At 35.6% G+C, this 14,551-nt stretch overlaps 1 protein-coding gene across 2 annotated transcripts in view; it reads right to left on the bottom strand.

Moving 5' to 3' along the window:
- LOC128031005 (phosphatase and actin regulator 4B) overlaps positions 1-10,985 on the bottom strand; it is a 37,947-nt gene extending 26,962 nt beyond the window's left edge. The window contains exons 1-3 of one of the 2 annotated variants that reach the window (XM_052619175.1): positions 10,829-10,985; positions 1,844-1,958; positions 1,388-1,432 (exon numbers count right to left, since the gene is read on the bottom strand). In XM_052619175.1, coding sequence (XP_052475135.1) covers positions 1,388-1,400 — 13 coding nt within the window. In that variant the 5' untranslated portion in view covers positions 1,401-1,432; positions 1,844-1,958; positions 10,829-10,985. Of the gene's footprint in view, positions 1-1,387; positions 1,433-1,843; positions 1,959-9,881; positions 10,567-10,828 lie in introns of those variants that run through there. The other variant, XM_052619178.1, reaches the window with a different exon arrangement.
- Positions 10,986-14,551: the final 3,566 nt, after the last annotated feature.

Here is a 14,551-nt window from a genome sequence, read left to right as displayed (position 1 = left end):
TTCATTTTCCACTCAATTTGAGTCTGGGGTATACAGCATCGTCTGGGATAATATATTATGTTGTTGTTGTAAAGATGTGCAATCTGACGTTATCAAGAAGGCTATCTCACCAAATCACAGAGTGCACGCACATTGATTCATTAGTCTATTAAAGCTCAATATTCCAGGCATTCTAAAAATTATTCTGTTTGTTTTTAATATTTATATAATTTAATGTAGGCCTAGTTAACGTAATCTATATCACACAAAGAGTAACGTTTTTCTGCAGATGCATGAACAAATTTAATAATAATTTTATACAAGTTCAGTAAAGCAATAAGTGACTTACATTTTAGACATACTATTGCTTGTTTTAGCGCAATTTTGCCAATGAAAATAGTTCAAAACAAAGATCATAATGTTTGGCATCTCTGATCAATGGACGATGTTTACTTATTAAATGAATAAGGTTTTCGAATGAATCGGTTGAATAAATGATTAAGTAATTCACTCTTTAACACAGTCAAATCCTTTGTTCTGAATGAATCAGCCGTTTGAATGAATCATTGAATCTCAATGACTCACTTATTAACATTCACTTGCTATCACCTACTGGTGGTTTCAATATCACGTTTCGACAATGTTTTTTCATGTTTTAAATGATTTCAAATATCAGTATTCAAATTTTTATGTAAAAAAAAACATTAAGGCTATTTATGCATCTGTAACTGCAGGTTAAATGCGTCCATGTCCCCTCTGAGATATATTAAACGGTGTATGCGATTTCAGATGCAGATTCCAGAAATGTTTTCTTATGTTGGAATGAAAGACACTTAGTACCAGATGAAGTGCTTCCTATACTTACCCAAAAATACAAAATGGAAGAACTTGTTAAAACTGAAAACAATCTTGCTACTCAAGCTGTGTATGAAAATTTTTACATACATATTTATTTGCTTCTTTTACATGTTGCATTTACTTGTACTTTTACTTTCAATACTTAAGTACGTTTAAGATTTAAAAAATACTTTTTGTACTTAAGTACAATAAATATCACATGCTTTAAGACTTTTACTCAAGTAATATTCCAAAAGGTGACTTCAACTTCTACCAAAGTAATTTTCTAGTAAGATTTCTGCACTTTTATTCGAGTATGACTTTCAGGTATTTTATACACCACTGCAAAAGAATAACAAATGTTTTTCTACAATGGCTGCATCCCAGAGTCTAGACTGTGTAGTAATTGTGGTTTTGACAAAACAACTGTACCAAGACATGCCATGTTAAATTAAAAATCACACCTTGGTTTCTGGAGCTTAATCAATGTTAATCAAAATGGAACATTTCTTCTCAATTATTCAGCATCATTAGTATCAAGACCAGGCAAAGTACGGCAATAAATACTCACCTCTATTTTCCATTACAGAATCTGAGACACAACAATAAATGGATCCTGTAATTAAAGCAAAACAAAGATAATTAAATAGGCAGCCCATTCATTTACAGCAACACTCATTACTAATTATTACAGACAGACGACATGGCATTCAAATGATTTAATAAAGCAATAAGACACAAGAGGCTTTAAATGGTGTCCTTACGGGAAAATGTGATTCACACTCCCTTACCCCTTGGCAGAATTCAGTGTCAGAAATAAACATTTTATTTAAGTGAAGATGAATAAAACTTAATTGATCAAAATAATAAAAACAAAACATAAATAAATGAAATCAATTATAATAGTAATAATAATAAAAATAGGGATATTCAGCCTTCTTGGGTCGATAAAAAAACACGCATTTCTCATGAATCACCACTAGGAGCTTCAAAACAGAATCTACTCCGAATGAATGGGTAAACATACAATGGTGAAGGTCATTGGTGTTGTACGGGGGTGGTCGTCTGTGGTGCCTCTGTTCGTCTATATATAATGGTTCAAAGCAGCAGACGGGGTGCATTTGCTCATCTCCAGGGGATTCCTGTAATACAGAAAGAAAACGCAAAACTCACTTATATTATATTCACTAGTTGTGATCACAGGTTCTTGAGAGCGATCAGTATAGTGTGTTATCCTCAAGTACATCCTCAAAAGCTTCACTCCAAGACTCCTTCGTAAGCTTGAATGATGCTTGTTATTTCACTTTAAGTGTAATCTTTGCAAATCCTGAAGAACTTGGGAGATTCGGTGGGTCCTACACTGATTAGTCACATGTCTCACACCATTAAGGTGGCAAGAAATTCATCCGACAGATTTAAAAGTATGTGTCACACCTCCAGGTTGCACAACTGATGGGACAAAAACCATAGTGGTTTGATTAAAAATAGCACCAGAAATGAAAAGGGAAATGATGAGAAGAGAGTAAGAAACGACCGCAAATAGAAGGCAATTATCTAAAAGACGTTGATTGAAAGGATAGATAACACACGCAAATAAAATGAGAGCGTGTCTAGCAGAGGGACACACAAAACAGACAGGGCACATCAGACTGTAATGGACTGTCAGTTGAAGTGGAGGATGGATAAATGTAGGAGTGAGAGAACGAGAAAGAAAAATGCTGAAGAATATCTCCAGGGGCATTGATCGATTAAAAAGAACGTAGACAGACAGCAGTCTCACCGCACTTCGACTTCTGCTTCGTCGCAATGAGAGAGAGAAATAGCAGAGGTCTGCACAACATTCACCTGAGCTCAGCTAATGTCATTTCTGCGATAGATCTACAGTTACACAAAATACAGTTAATGCCACTGCCAATCAAATGCAAGCTAGAATTAAATTAAATCTTTATGTACAGAGACAGAGTAAGGAAAGGGTCCTTGGAGTGGCAGCTGCATTAATATGATCAAAAATAGTGTCTTCAGTGTCACATGATCCTTCTGAAATCTGGTGCACAAGATATATTTATTATTAAACATTTGTGTTGCTTAAAAAAAAAAAAAAAAATATTCAGGATACCTTGAGTATAAAAACAACAACATTTATAATGAAAATTTTGTAACAATGTAAAATTCGTTACGGTCACATTTGATCAATTTATTGCATCTTAGTGGAAGTATTAATAAAAGGTCTACAGAGTTTGCATATGTATGTTAAGCAGGCAGGGAAGCATAAGCATGCGACAGGCAGCGTAGGAGTTAAGCAACCGATTTCAGCTACGATCATTATCTCCAGCAGCCTCAAATTTTTGAGGTTTCAGACACCAAAATTATCCTAAACTGCGGTCATATGTCTTTGCAACTTCCTCGAGAACTATGATCAAACCTAAAGCACACACGACTAGACTCAAACTACAAAAGTACAGAAAGCAAGTGCAAATTAAAGGACATGCAAAAGAGATGCTTTTCTTCTGGGAATTTAGGTTTTATGAAGAAGTGGAAATGTATATGTACAATTGTGGTTCGTTTTAAAAGGCAAAACAAGCTCTTACATCTACCCCTGCTGGTAGTCTGACCATAACTCTAGCGTTCTCTTATCACGCTGTTCTTTTCTGATGGGAAAAACAACACAAATATTGACTTTCAAAAGAAAGGTGTATTGCTATTATTGTTGCAGACGTGGATACACTATAAAAAGCTTGTCTGCAGGGAGCCCACACTGGCTCTTATGCGAATCTCAGTGAGAACAACAGTGTACACCGCTGTGAAGAAGCAGTGACCAAGCAGCTGGAATACTAAATACGGTGTAACATGCTCTTAGACTTAATCAAATGTGAAAATCAAGCAGCGTTTTCACAATGTCGAAACTGATCTTTGTAAACCTAGTATTTTCATAGCTGTTGCTTTCATTTGTGCTTTTGAAGCATGTCACAATAAGGATTTGAAAGCAGAATTATTTAGGCTTTTACGGGAATTCTTGGTGGGGTTTTTTTGTTGGTTGGTCTCTGAAACCTTGCATTCTTGTTTTGGGCCAAGTGGTTTGCGTGCTGTGACTCTGGTATCGAAACCACAGAGTAATATTGACCAAAGCTATGCATAAATCAAATAATCAATCCTTCCATGTGGTCATAGTCTAGCTCTTCAACAAGCTAGTTCCGGTATTTTAGTTCTCCAAGCCTACTTATCTACATTAACTGTGTCTAGTCAACAGTTTGAATTATTATCTCAAAACCAAAAACAAGAACAGGACGTTCTGCTCAAGCCATGTTATACCACTTTTATACCACAAGAATACAGAAGAACCTGTGGTTAGTTTGGAACAGTATACTTCCTTATTATATTTTTCAGTATGTAGTGCAGTATATATACACTAGTATGCTATATTATTGTACAGAAGGAACATCAACTGTACCTAATCATTTTACCTTAATCATTTTCAAGCAAATTTAGGCATGACAAGATTCTAATATATACATTTAAGACAGCAGTGTTATTAAATTGTTTTATTTCTTAATGGGTTCATTATTTGATCAAACTGCCAGAACTGAAAACAGTATTACACGCGACGGAATAAAGAAAAATAATTACTAACCAATATTACAATGGCAGCAGATATGTTGATGATTGTTTTCATGTTATTGCTGATAAATAATAAACTGCCAAATAAATTTGCATATACTTTTGTTTAAATTAATAATAAATTAATAATAGAACACAAAAAAAAGTAGATTATTGTAAATGCCTCAAGCGCATTAGGCATTACGACATATTGCATTTATGGATTTTTGACAAGAGTTATTAAATAGTTTTTAAAGATTAACTTGACAAAGCTTATCCCAATGGAAAAATTTGCATGCACAATTAAATATTCAATATCAACTGAGATATATATATAATCTCCAATAATAATATATGCAAAAATAAAACCAAATAATCATTACTTTCTGAAATTGATGATAAATGTAAGCCATTCACAGCATTTAACATTTATTTTAATGAGGTGTGTTCCATAATACGGTTTAAAATATTTCTCATTGCAAACAGTGCACTATTCCACATACTACTCGCATCTGATTTGGAGAAATGAATGTTGCTGTTGCTTCATGCTGATGGGAATGGCTTAGGAATTTGTGCTGGATGGGCAAAAGAGCTGAGAGAATGAACTGGAGACCCTTCAGTGCCGTAGCAAATGTGTGTGTCTCAGATAAATCTGTTCCCACACCCCTGGACCAGAAGCATCAATGCAGTGAGTCACACTGTAAACTGGAAAAATGTGGAGGGTACTTCCATAAAAGGTGATAATGTATGCATGCATGCAGCATTCATGTGTGTAGTGTTTATGAGATGAATATGACTTGAATGTGTGCATCAATGGTACTATTAAAACGCAGGATAGAAAGTGAGCATGTAGTCATATTTCCAAATGCAAAGAGAGTGTCACCTCAAGAACCTGACACTCAGTGATACCTAACACATGCTAATCTCCAACACACACACACACACACACACACACACAGTCTTAAGACATGAAGTGTGAAGAAAAGGATGCAACTGGCCTATTTCTTCTTTGGGTGCTTAACTCCTCAGCCTCTGTCGTGCACCATTTAGGATGTGCACTCGGGGAAATAAAATCCTTCGTACTGTAAATTACACATGGCAAAATTAGTGTGGTACCAAACTGTTCAGGTGCTGACCCATAAATGATATAAAAGCTAAAACATTTATAAAAATATATTTAAAAAAAGAGATTTAGATGGAAACAGAATTAAAACGATCTTCTAAGACAAATGTCATTTGACCTTGCATTGTACTTCATTTCGCACGTCACTAAACAGTAAACATTTCTTACTGGAAAATTCTGGAAGAGAAATATAACCGATGTGCATTCTGTTATTGCATCTACTGTGTGTCTCTGACGTCTCGCTCTCCTTCAGAACCCCTACATGTGAACACCAAAGCTAGTTCACACTCTGAACAAAAATACTCTTGAGCCAGAAACAAAAACAAGCAAAAAAGCTCTTCATTTGTTCCAAAGTAGGACAGTACAAAGCTACAAAATCGACTAGTCAATGGTTTGCTTAATCAAGTAGACCTGAGCTTTCAAACTGGGGTCAGGCCACAAGACAAGTAAGGTGAGGTACAGTGAGTTACGTTAAGGTAAAGTAAACACTTGTCATATATCATGAGATTAATCACTAGTGGTTCAACAGATAACAAAAGTCATTATTCGGACCATATTACTATTTTTGAGTTTTCACTTTGCTTTCCATTTATTATTTAATGTGGAGTCCTTCTTACTGATAAAATAGCAAAAACTACTAACCTAGTGAAACAATTTTTTACATATTTTTTTTTACAAAAAATAAAGACAAATGAACAGCCAGTTTGGCCGATAATTAATGCGCATCTAGTCAGTAAAGCCGGTTATCAGCGTGGATTTGCGCAGCTTGTCAGTTAACAACGGCTCTGTGTAGTTACAGCTGCTCTATGTGAAATCACGCACCTGATGGAATTTACCGCTGGTTAGAGAACCGGCTTTAGTGACGAGAAACAAATGACAAAACACAAATTACAAGCATAGATAAATACAACAGAACAAAGTTACAAATAAAATAAGGCCCAATAGTAATATTCTGATACAGAAATGTATTAAGTGTAAAATAAAACTGCATAGAGTTCACAGCATAAATTAAATATAGTTTAATATTTGTCCAAGATGTTTTGTTGTTTAATGAGCATTAATGGAATGAGCAGGTATTTATAAGCTGCTGTCCCTTTAAGACTTGATGCACAGGTCCAATATAATGATACACATCCGATTTCTTTCTCAGCATTTGTCAAGGAGATGCGAAAGAGGATTCAGTTCGGTGTTCATGCTCTGTCTGAAACACACCTCTCTGCACATGCTTCATGTGTGTACAGCTGTGTAAATAGAAAACAGTGTGTGAGAAATGAATCAAGTTCTCTTTCGCTGCTTCTTGCGCTGGAATGATCTAAAATCACTTGTGTAACCATGTTCAAATGATACATTTTCACTCTATTATGGTTACATTATGCAATTAATCCATGGATCACATGCGCAATGAACCATGGGGCCTGGTTCATAAAGATCATGGATCAACTATGAACTGGTCAACCCCTGTTCATCATAAATTATATTATTCTGTAACATTGCAACAATGGAGAAGACACTCAATAAAATAATAAAAATAAATAAAAGAGCCTTAAACAACAACCATGGTAGGATGCTCCAAAAATAGGCATGAGATGTGATACAAAATACAGTCACCAAAGACTTTTATCTGAATGTGGATGACTGTAGAAGAGATGCTTTAAAGTCGGCTTTTCTGAAGAATTTTGCCATTAAAAACATCCAAAAATACACCTACATAAATATATTTTTTTAAAAAATGTAGATAAATTAAACATCAAAGAACGAATAGTCAGTTGTTGGACCAATCCAAAAAGCTCTGATGTCACTTAATGACTGAAATGATGAAACAATGACAGAAATTGTATCAGAGCAGATGGCATGCTCAAACGCATCCCCAAAGCTCGCTGTTAAAAGAGTGACTCTACGGCACAACCCTCAGATGTATAAAACTAGGCCTACTATTTGACTGCCTAAGAATAGCTTAACACATATAAAAATGGGTTTAGTGTCCTACATCAAGCTGCCTGAGTAACACACGGTTGATTCTCCAAACACACAAGGAAAAAAAAAGTGACAGAAAAGAAGAAAGGATGACAGAAAGTAGAGTCCTCTTCTGTGAACAGAACTTTCAAATCTACGGACTAGTTCTTTAACTGGATGCACTGATTCAATTACGTAGCACGGAAATGGGAGCAGCTGATACGCTTGTGTGATCTTTAAATAGCGTCCCAGCTCTGCGCGTCGAGGCTTGCAAATGTGCTTAGGTTTGGGCAGAGACAGCTGGCGATGGTTGAGAGAAAAATTGTTACATGCACTGGAGGTCAGCAGAGAGTTTCAATTTCACTAACTTTTGCCAGTTGCGAGGGAAGAAAGTATCTACGGTGAACTTCCAACCTACCGATGCAAATCAAATGCAATCTTACTGTAATTTCAAAAATCGCTCTAAAAGTTGGCCTACCTCTCAAGCTGAGACCTCAACCAGAACAGAAGATCTATAGTAAGGGAACTATGAAGCGAGACCTGTATTTCCTACCTCCAGACCGCATATCACACCCCCAGCTCCCTTCAGAATGACTGGACGGTGCTGTACGTATCCATTCCGCACTGCCTGTACGTCATTGCCATGCCTGCCCCAGAAAAGCTTCACTCACCCCAGGGACCTATGGCCCACTTTCCAAGGAGCCCAAAATGCTGGTCCAAACCAAACTTCAGACTTCCTCTCACTCTGTCTTTTACAACGCCTGGGAAACTAATGGAACACCCAAACCTTGTCCAAGTCATGCTCCTTGGAAAGAATGTCAAATCAATCCTTGTTTCCTAATGAAATTCTGTTTTATAGAGTTGGAGAAAAAGCACTGTCCATTTCCCGCCACTGAAGGAAGATTGTGACTGAATCCTGATAACAGGCAAACTGCATTTAATGAGATGATATCTCCTGACATAAACTAACTGGATCAGTATTGGATGATGTTTAGGTGGTAGAGCAGCTCAGTGCAACACAATCTCATGGTAATTCATAACTTATTAAGTTTTGGCAAATTGGTGGCTAATTTATATACATTTTGTATGATTGGATATGTACGTTTTGGCACAATCTTCATATGGCACACTGACTGTTAGATTTAGGGGTGGACTTGCAGGATTACAATTTTTTTTTTTTTCAAACAAATTGTACATTTCTGTTAGAATCACTTACAAATTCATACAGAATCACCATAAAATAGTTAAGATTTTGAAATAGTCAAGATCAGGCCCATATTAACCAAAATTTGGCATGCTACTATGGCTTTTGCTGGCTGAAGAGAGATTTTTGCGAGGTATGATATGCTTAAATAAGAAGAACATACAGTAAAATTCACTAATATTATTTATCAACACAACCTTTTAAAAAAATAGCTTAATAATATGAAATTAATTTCAACTACGGAATTAAACTACTCACACAGTTACTCACTTATTGATTACATGTGACTGAGGTCAGAAAATATAAGTTTTGGGTTCCATTCTATGAAGACTTGGATGTAAATGTGATCCACCTCCTCACATGAATTAGATTTCACAAAGATCAAGCTGGTCATAAATATCAAAGCCTACCCCAGATAACCATTTTAAATTGTATGGTCATTATTAAAAGAAACATTTAATGCAGTAACCCCGAAATCACTTTATTATCTGTATTAAACCAAAGTTTCTTTATGCAGCGGATTCACCATCAGTGTGAGAGTACAAAGCGAACCTGCAGTTATCACTATCAAGCACTACTTGTCCATGCAGCGTGAAACAGAATGTCCTAACAGAAGTAAAATAATAATAATAATTTTTCATGCACAGACAATACAAATAACATAATTTGGAATTTAAAGGAATATTAGACCAGTAAACAACCTTACCAACTAAAACCACCTCATGTCTTCAACATCTACACATCTCTCTGAAGTAACTATTTAGATTTACTATGGAAAGCACTTATTCGTTTTTAAACAGATAACTTGACACGATAATTGTATAGGCAAAGTAGTATAGCCAAAACACTATCTATAATGAAGACAAAATATAGTGATGTCAAACCAGGAGTCTCGTGTCATGGATACAGTTTTCACTAGGCTACATACATTTCCAACTGTCTAACTAAATATGTTAATTATTTTATGATGCAAGTTGATTTTCTTAAAAGTTATTATTAATAAAACACAATTACTTGAGGTTTCGGTGTCTATAAAAATTGAAAACCTGATATTTACACTAAAAAAACACGTTATTGTCAGCGTTAGTGTCCTCATTCAGATAGAATGCCAAAGCGAGTAAAATAACGGTCTGCTTTAACCACAGAGAGTAGTGAGGATATTTCTTAAAATTAAATAGTCTTCCACCCTACCTTGCAACCGCCAATCCATCTCAATCTTTCCCTCGGGCACACCAGAGAAATCAGAGCTTCACTGGAGCAATCAATGAGTGATGAATGATGGAGCTCCGAGCTGATCAAGTCCTCAAAACGGCGCGTGCACAAAGAGCAAATTAGATGCTCTCAGGATGAAATCTTCCTCTATGTTACGCAAGCTGACGAGATCAGTCTTTGCATGTGATAAGGATCAAACACCGGCTCTGGTAGAGGTTCCGTTAGATTTGAAGTAACAATGGAGGGGATGGAAATATCAGGCGGTAGATGCGAAATGCTCACTGCGAGTGGACGCGCGTGCTCCTCGTCGCTCGGATTTCAAATTAACTACCTGATGAAAATAAGCGGTGATAAATTCGGAAAGCATGGGGCATTTTCTGACAAATTAAAATGAGTTGCTTCGGTCATATATTTTTCCGTTGGGAAAATCCCGTATTAAAAAAAAAACGTAGAAGCGCAGCTCTCGTGCTTTGCTGAGAAATCAGCTGATCATCCTAACAGCAAACATTGACACATGTATTCTAGGTTCGCTTATCTTCTCAGTAGGCTACTTCATGCCAGACTAAAGTGTAAATGCACCGTTCATAGTGGTTATTACAAACACTGAATGCATGCAACTGGGGAAAAACGAATCGCAAGCGTGCAGAGATGATGATGATGAGGAGGAGCATCGCGATGAGCGCAGCGCCGTTAGAGCTTTGATCACGAGCAGGATATTGATGCAATGTTTATTTTCCTCAAAATAATACAATATACACGTTTGGCTGTGCTTGTCGAGAGAAAAAATTTGACTAAAATAAATTGTATGTGCACGAGCACCTTTGTGCATAACACTTAAAAAATCTGAGATTTACATTGCAACAACTTTCTTTCCAATGCGGTTTACCTGCGCGTGGATCATATGGTTAGTAAGTAACATCTCTTACCTTCCCCTATTACGTCTAAGGCACTGGCCCTCCTCTTCCTCCGTCTAGTACACTTCATGTACACGACAACACGGATACTTTTTCTTTAATCTCTTTTTCCGACCCCCATTGAAACTTTTCCCAAATATACCGGAAATCGTAGAACAGGAAGTATGGTCATTGAAGTTTTCAGTTTAAAGGACCTCTTCCCACTTCCATTGTCTGCCTCAGCATCATTGACTACATTACCCGTGAGGCGCTAGAGGGGAAACGAACCTCATTCTACCTTTATAGTTGTTAAATTGTATGCATGTGAATATTTACTCTGTTTATGTATTTATTATCTGAATTGTTAATTTTCTATACAACTTGATATATTTTAAAATAAAAAGCTTAGCAACAACAAGAAATTGGACTTTGCATACTCACAAAAATACTCACATTTAGCAATACACACAAAATTGTTTTTACAGAACCAAGTGAATTATCAATTTTTCATGTTGATGTGTGACATCATTTTGTCTTGCAATAAACCATTAAGTAAATATTAAACTTTGTGGAGTTTTCTATCACAGTGGGGAAAAATATATGTGAAAATGTATAGGCTAGTGTGCATAAAAGCACACAAATATATAGGCCTATTTAAAAATAAACAAATCAGGCATTTTTGGGCCAAAAAATATAGGGTTTGGTTAAAGAAAATATTCATTTCCATCTGCATGTGACTAAAATAGGTCATTATAATCATGCTCCTGGCTAAATTAGCAACAGTGACAGGATTTGTGAACTTTCTGACATGGGTGAGTCAGTGAATACTGTATAGTGAGATAACCTTGGCACGTAACGTGAGGCTGAAGCCCCATGACTGCATCAGTAGTTCATGCAATGTAATCATGTAGGCATAAGAATGTCACTTACATGTAAGCTACTGTATGTCCAGAAATGCCATTTTTGGGTGCTTGCATTTACTTTTGTAAATCGTTTAAATGACAGATGTAGTTTGCTAAGTGCCATTGTAGTTGTATAACAATAAAAACAATGTAGTTGAAAACATTCAATATCAGCACTGTAATGTCTGTGATTTTCAGATTTTAAAAGCAACAACCAATTAGGATTGAATATCTGCTGACATCCCAATGTTTTATTTAACACAGCATGGAGCTCACATTTAACTACACCAAAAAGAAAAAGAAAAAAAAGACAGATTTGTCATGTCTTTGTCAAGTGTTTAAAAGTAATTCCTGTTGGGAATGTATAGTAACACAATATTGCCACCCAGTGGAACTCTAGAGAAGTGCTAATGGAGGGGTTTTTGCATTTAATTTACATTTTCTCTTCTTTTTCTGCTTTTGAACACCTCTAAGTAAGAAGGATGTGTTTATGACAATAGATACAGTACAATAATTCTGAGAACAATTGTGAAATGTTAGAATCCGTTATAATATACAGGTGCATCTCAATAAATTAGAATACAGTGGAAAAGTTAATTATTTCAGTAATTCAACTCAAATTGTGAAACTTGTGTATTAAATAAATTTTCTGTAAAGTAGTACTGAAGTAGTTTAAATCTTTGGTTCTTTTAATTGTGATGATTTTGGCTCACATTTAACAAAAACCCAACCGAATTCACTATCATAATTTACCTTACCAAGGGGGCTGCACATAATGTGTTGTGAAAATTTGAACTGGTAGTTAAAAAAAAAGCTAAACAAATAAATAAAATATTGATAAATTAAACAATTTTGTGTTTTTGTTCATCCCAGATGTGAAATTTAGAAATATATTGTTTGCAACCATTTAAACGTATGATGTATCTGATTGCCAAACAGTGTCATGGACTACATATGGATACTTGCTGAGGATCAGTAATAAGAGCATAGGGAGCAAGCATTATGTTCTGTAATGTGTGTTTAGTGACTCCGTCTACCACACAGCATGTATGGTTACTGTAGAGTAAGAGCAACACATACATCCCTGATGCAGGACAATTACTTAATGTAAAGTAGCCTATGAATGTACGTCTCTAAATTTTTGAAAAGGTACTGCTCCATTAACAGCATACCTTTTTTTTACTTAGAATTTAATGTTCATTTTTAGACACAATTCTGTTATATAATAAATATTCCTGTTTTGCTCAAGCCATCGAAAATTGTTTTAAACAATGCCACAACAGAACTGAATCAACATGTTCGAACGAATCAAGTGAGTCAATGATTCAGTTACCCATTTTTCTCCTCAGAGATGTCCATTATATAGGTCTGTGAATAATGTGATCTCTAGGTCAATTTCAGGATTAAAACGATTATTAACCCAAAAATTCCTCACCATGAAATATCTCAAATCTATTCCAGATGCTGTATCCCCCTTGCACCTGCTTCTCCCTGTACTCCATGCCCCTGAGTCCGTTCTCGAAAGACCACAAAACACCACACAGATGACATTTTAATACATGGGAAGGGGAATTATTTACATTCTAACATTTTTTATTTAGAGATCTGAAGAAGTTGTGTTCTACAACGCTTCTGTCACTGCAATAAATGACTGACTGAATTGAACGTTATTTAAAATATTTCAAAAAGAGAAAATGAGATGTTAAACAAGCAATAGAAGCTAAACATATGTGTCATTTATATTATACTCTAGGGGGCGCTGGTTTATAATCTGCGTAATTTATTAAAGACATTACTGATCTGAACTGTCTAATAATGGGGCATCTGAACCATGTCTAATTTCCCTAGGGGCTATGTGTGTCTAAAAATGATTGAATAAGTACAATACTTAGTAGTGTAGTAGTACAATACTTTTAAACAATTGATTGGTTGATTTTGTGTGTGTGTGTGTGTCTGTGTGTGTGTGTGTGTGTGTGTGTGTGTGTGTATATATATATATATATATATATATATATATATATATATATATATATATATATATACACACACACACACACACACACACAATCATATTTTTTTACTGGACTGCACAAGCCTCAGTGCCTCAGTGAAAATATCTCTGTACCCCAATAAAATATTACTCATAAATTTCTATGGGCTTGTATACCAACATGAGAATAATTTTGTCTTATAATATTGAAGTAATCAAGTCATGTGCATTTTCAATCAGCTGTTTATCTAGCGATGCCAGATTCTTGACTGAATCGCTCATTTGAACTAATCGGTCAAACAGCTTGGCAACAAGGTCTGAAATTATTTGCAGTTCAGTTTGATTCATTTGACAGTTCACTCACACACTGAATCATCACATTGAAAGAGTAACGGGATATTTTAATTGAGCACTGGGTGATGTGATGGAAATGGTTACAAAAATCGAATAGCTAATATGAACTAATATGTAACCATAGGTAGTTATCGACATAGGTAGTTAAGGGAAGTCTTTGGCTAGGAAGAAAGGTTTGTTTATTTGTGTGGGTCGTGAAGGAAACAGCTACTTCCTTTTGTAGACACATTTACAAGTGAGCAAGAAAAGTGAAAGGGGTTGACTGAGGCCAGAGGCGTACATAAACACTGACTTTGACATATGTCTCAAATGCTTTGGAATGATAAATTGGTTCTTGCTTCCCAACAGGGACTGTCAAAGAAAAATCTGATTAAGTGTTGCTCACACAATGTACTGTAGTGACTGTAGGGAATAGTATAAAATTAACCTTTTTTTTCCTCATCTGCCACAATGACAACTTGAAAATGAGAATTTAATTTATTTTTACATTCAGAGTTCTGAATGGTCATA

The sequence above is a fragment of the Carassius gibelio genome, chromosome A16 (assembly GCF_023724105.1).
Source record: "Carassius gibelio isolate Cgi1373 ecotype wild population from Czech Republic chromosome A16, carGib1.2-hapl.c, whole genome shotgun sequence".
Taxonomy (NCBI): Eukaryota; Metazoa; Chordata; class Actinopteri; order Cypriniformes; family Cyprinidae; genus Carassius; species Carassius gibelio.
Note: the sequence above shows the minus strand (reverse complement) of the source record. Positions and strands in the feature narration are given on the sequence as shown.